Genomic DNA, 5,307 nt, shown 5'->3' with positions numbered 1-5,307 from the left:
AGCCAAGTTGCCGATGTTCTTACAAAGGGATTGGCTGAAAAATCTTTTTCCATTTTCTGTAGCAAGATGGGGCTTTATGATATATTTCCATCTTGAGGGGGAGTGTTGGTGTGTGTAGTAATTAGAAATATATAGTTTTGTAGAGACTAAAGTGTATGATGTACAGAAAATAAAAGAAACAATAGACAGAGGAGGGCGAATGATCTATCCAGAAATTTCCCAAATTGTTCATGCTCCTGCCTCAATCCTCTCTTACTCTGTAACACAAAATCCCCCCAAATTGTCCAATACGGTGGCTGGAAAACTAGGTCGCTCTGTCAATCAATCAAGACTCGACAACTCAATACAAAATTGAGGAAATATAAAGTGGATCGATCCATCAATACTCTATATATAGCTCGCTGCATTTGATTGCGGGCTCTCTTGCTCGCTCATGCACATACACACACAAACAGAAGAAACGTACAACGCATAGTACACAACAACAGCGCCGGCCGCCGCCCCAATGGCATGGGCCATCGGTCGGACCCTCGGAGGATACACACACATACTATTCATATCCTCTAGTGTACACAACGACGGCTAGCTTTAGTCCCGCCGGCCACACCGGCGTTATTCCAGAGTTCCGTTGGCTTTCCCGTTCGCCGTGACTTTGCCGTTGCCGTTCACGTGTCCATTCCCGTTCTGTACCTTCCCGTTGCCGTTCTGTACCTTCCCGTTGCCGTTGGCGTGGGCGCCAGCGCCGGCGTGAGCAGGGGTAGCAGAGTTGTGGGAGGCGATCAGCCGGCCGGAGGGGTCGTTGGAGGCCTTCCACTGCGCCACCCATTCGATGGCCGCCGGCGTGCTGCACGCGATACTGGGTCCCCATGGCACCGTCTCCCTCGCCGACTCCTGCAGTAGTTCAGGTTCGCACCAAGCGTCAGTAAATCGTTCCAACTGGAATCCTTGTTTAGCTATTGTCTGAATTAATCACCTGAGGGTAGAGCCTCTCGAATATCATCCTGTAGTAGTACGCCTCCTTGTTGATGGGCGTGTTGTATGGGAACACTTCTACAGCGTTCTTCATCATCCCATCAGTCACCTGAAAGAAAGGATAACGGAACAGTGAACAAAACAGAGCAAAGAGGAAGCTACAAGGTCGATGCACGCTGAGCTGACATGGCTGGTGAATCACCTGCTGTTCAGTGAAAGCCTTGAGGCCATCGATCCAACTGTAGCCAACACCGTCACTGAACTGCTCCTTCTGCCTGTAGAGAATATGCTGTGGAGGGGAACATTGCAGAAAGCATTAGAGTTCTGAAAACTGTAAACACCGGGTATCTGAAGAAACTCATGGAGCTGCTGTCGGTACCTTCGGTAGGTAAGGCTCCTCCTCGTCGTCGAAGGCCTTCCTCATCACCCACTTCTCGATGCGATCCTGATCAGGGTCGTACTGTGTCGCAGCAAGAACAAGAAAATGTCAGGAAATTCAGAGCACAAAAAATAGCTCTTGACACACTATCTGTCCTCCACGATAGATATGGTATTTACCAGTTTCCATTCGGGGTCCATGCTCATGGCGACCTCAATGAACTCCTTGTCGAGGAAAGGCACACGGACTTCCAGTCCCCAAGCCGACGTGGCCTTGTTGGCGCGCAAGCAGTCATACTGATGGAGTGCTTTCACCTTGCGGCAGGTCTCCTTGTGGAACTCCTCCTTGTTGGGTGCGAAGTGGAAGTAGAGGTAGCCGCCGAGGAGCTCGTCGGAGCCTTCGCCGGACAGCACCATCTTCACCCCGAGCGCCTTGATCTTGCGCGCCATCAGGAACATGGGCGTGCTCGCGCGTATTGTCGTCACGTCGTAAGTCTCGTTGTGGTAGATCACCTCCTCGATGGCGTCGATACCATCCTACAAAGGCCAAGTGGCCCGTCAGTACTCTCAACACTGTATTTTCTCACAGGTCTGACCCACAGCTCTCCCATTAGAAAATTCATTTATGCCAAGAATCCTTAAGGGTTCAGGTTTTAGATATCTCAAATTTCTAGGGTTGTAAGTGGGAGGTTTGTGAATTGTTCTATTTTGTTACTGCTAGTCTGAATGTCTGATCAAGTAAAATCACGATCCGTCCATTCCGTTTGCTTTTCTTTACCTGGACAGTGAAATGGAACTCGTGATGGATGGTTCCAAGAAAGTCAGCAACCTCCCTAGCGGCCTTGAGATCAGGCGAGTTCTGCAATGTCCATCAACATATCGAAATTCATCAGCTTCTCAGGGTTCTCGTAGAAGAAACAAAATCGTCTGGAAATTTTTTATGAGCAAAAGTTAAATAGTAACCTCTAGGCCAACGACGAAGGAATGGAGCTCGGTTCCGAACTTCTTGGCGGCTTCAGTTTCAATGAGATGGCGCTTGGTCACGGAGGCGACCAGCGACGAGTCGAGGCCGCCGGAGAGGAGGACGCCGAAGGGCACATCGGTCATCAGCCTCTTGATGACAGCCTGAACAAATGGAGCAGAGCACATGTTGGTTTTGTCAGTTCAACCATCACACTACCATCCACAAAGCAATTATCACGTGGTGCTTCAGCAGGTCGGTGCGGCATGTATGCACCTTCTCGAACGCCTCTCTGAGCACGAGGGGCTGGTAAGGCGTTGCCGGGACGAGCTCTGCGAACCATCCCGGGTTGTACCACCGCCGGAACCCGCCGCCGGCGCTCGAGTACAGGTGCCCTGGTGGGAAGAGCTCGAACTTGGGGCAGTCGTCGTGGAGCGCCTTCATCTCGGACGCAATCCAGACGGCGCCTGCGAGGGGAGAAAAGCCAAGTTAGTTGCAATCGAGATGTGAAGAATTTGTGGTGACAGGGGTTTAGCAGGTTGACGTGCGTAGTACCGTCGCTGCCCCAGCCGATGTAGAGGGGGTTGACGCCGATGGCATCGCGGGCGGCCATGTAGGTGTTGTTGCGGGTGTCGTAGAGAACGAAGGCGAAGACGCCGTCCAGCATGTTGACGAAGTTCTCGCCGTACTCCTCATACTTCAGAGTTGACAAGAACAGACAGAAGCAGGGATGCATGGTCAGCATCTGTATATTTCAGTGTCTTTTTTGCACATTTTCTTCAAGGCTGGATGTTATTTTTTTATCGGACTTACCAGAGGGATGATGACCTCGCAGTCGCTGCCGGTGGTGAAGGTGTGCTTCGCGGCGAACTGCTTGCGGATCTTCTTGTGGTTGTAGATTTCTCCATTGGCCTAATCATTTGATCAACAGCGACGCAGTCAGAAAACGATTGGCGATGGAGAACAGGGCAACAGGCACGACGCGGCATACAGACGGCGTTTGAAAGGCAACTAGTAAGCAAAACAAACAGAAGTGCATACCACGACGACGACGGTCTTGTCCTGGTTGTAGAGTGGCTGGTCGCCGGAGAGCGGGGATACGACGGCGAGGCGCTGCTGCGCCAGGAAGTTGCCCTCGCACTGGTACAGCCCGGACCAGTCGGGTCCACGGTGCTTCAGCCTGCATCAATCATATCGAGGCGAAGACGTCAACAAAAGCTTGGACGTCCACGAACACAGAGCAATCAAATAACAGTTAAACGCCGGGGGTTAGAGAACAGCAAGATTCCCACTGTTCTTTCCTATATAGGGCCTTGATTACTGTTCGATTCTTTATGATTCCTATGCATATGCGGCCCCCCACCGCGGGAAGGAGACAGAAAGACAAATTAAAGAATCTACAACAAAACAAAACATTTGGACGATGGATCCCGTTAAGCAGTTCTTGGCGGCAAGCTCAAGACCATGGATATACCAACGACATGTTCTATCATCTTAAAAATCCTAGGATCATGTCAACCATGTGTGCATGCATTAGAATGGATTGGGGAGGGAATTGGATAGTGCCGTAGGGAAGGTGTGCTTGCCTACGGGAGCAGGCGAGGACGCGAGCCCGCTGGGCCTGCGACCAGTCGGCGCAGCCGAGGACAGCCAGAATGCCACACATGGCGGATGAATGCGGCGGCGGCGAGCAAGTTTCGGGCCGGGTGGATGAGGCTGAGCGAGTGAAAGCTCGTGTTGGGAAGAAGAGAGAGATGCAGAGATTAGCGGGTGATCGCGCCAAATTTATAGCCGATCCATGCGGCTCCGGGGCATCGCGTCTACGAACAGCGGGGACACGTGGCGGCTGTCGGTTGGGAGGGTTCCGTGCGCGGCGCGAGTTTATCCTCTCCGGATGCCGCACCGCCGAGTCAGCGTGGGCCCGAGCGTGCGTCAGCTGGTGATCCGGGTAGCCAGGGCCGTCCGATCAAGAATCTACGGTAAGCCGAGAGCGCTGGAACTGGTTGGTGGTGACGGGCGGACGGGACCCGCCGGATTCACCAATGGCCGTCTCTGTGCGTTTGCTGCGATGCTTAGTTTAGGCTATTTCCTTGCGAGGATATTTGGTTCTGCGGATCCTGGATGATGCGAACAACGCCATTATTGGAAGCATCTTGGATAGGATTAACTTATTCAGGCATGTCCATTCTTCTAATGGACTCAGACGTTATCCTGATGCAGGAAAGATTCGATGAATCCGCCCTCTATTTTTTTAACTAATTATTTACGTTCATAATTAGCGAAGTCGCCATGTTAAAATGGGACTGAATCATCCCAAGATGCTTAATTTTTTTTGCAGGGATCCCAAGATGCTTATTCATGTGTGCTTATGTTTAATTAGCGCAACGGCTTCTCAATCCTAGTGAAATAAGGCGCTAAGCGAAGCAAGCTACATGGGTCCTCTAGAGGAAAAGCGGAAACCCGTGTTCAGTAAAAGAGATACTCATTCATTCAATTTATTTACTAAGGAAAAATGCCGCTAATAATGTGTTGAATTGGTAAGTTCCGATGAAGAAGCTCGGAAGGTACCAGCTGCATGTGTGATGTTAAACCAAAATGCTAAAGAGAGCGAAGGGGAATTCATGAACTATGAGTTCTCTTCACACTCTTTTGTTAAAGAGTGTAATGAGAAAGCTAACGAATCTTAAACCTATTGATAAAATATGGATAAATACTACTCTCTCCGTCTCCACTAAATCAAGGCGAGCTACTTAGATGCGCATTGACTAAATAGGAACAAGGGTAGTATAAGTTAGGGAATAACCTAACCCCCTCATTCCTTATTTATTTATAAAGAAAAAATACAATGCTCATTGCTTCCTCAAAACAAGCATTTCGCTGGTGGTTTTTAAGAAACCTGAAATCTAGGCTCTTCTATCTCCGACTTATTTTCGAGCATACCTGGTGCATGAGTAAAAGAGGACCCAATTTTACTCGCCTAATGCTATTGACGTTTT

The 5,307-nt window shown here is 50.1% G+C and overlaps 1 protein-coding gene across 1 annotated transcript; it reads right to left on the bottom strand.

Moving 5' to 3' along the window:
• Positions 1-351: 351 nt before the first annotated feature.
• On the bottom strand, positions 352-4,067 carry LOC127295837 (asparagine synthetase [glutamine-hydrolyzing] 1). Its single transcript, XM_051325825.2, has 12 exons — positions 3,898-4,067; positions 3,353-3,491; positions 3,125-3,223; positions 2,867-3,008; positions 2,588-2,778; positions 2,314-2,475; positions 2,129-2,209; positions 1,531-1,887; positions 1,352-1,432; positions 1,175-1,261; positions 974-1,081; positions 352-891 (listed from the first exon to the last, which is right to left on the bottom strand). The coding sequence occupies exons 1-12, from the start codon at positions 3,975-3,977 to the stop codon at positions 613-615; spliced, it is 1,806 nt and encodes a 601-aa protein (XP_051181785.1). The 5' UTR covers positions 3,978-4,067; the 3' UTR covers positions 352-612.
• Positions 4,068-5,307: the final 1,240 nt, after the last annotated feature.

This window comes from Lolium perenne, chromosome 4, assembly GCF_019359855.2.
Source record: "Lolium perenne isolate Kyuss_39 chromosome 4, Kyuss_2.0, whole genome shotgun sequence".
NCBI classification, from domain to species: Eukaryota; Viridiplantae; Streptophyta; class Magnoliopsida; order Poales; family Poaceae; genus Lolium; species Lolium perenne.
This window is presented reverse-complemented; position numbering and strand designations above follow the sequence as displayed.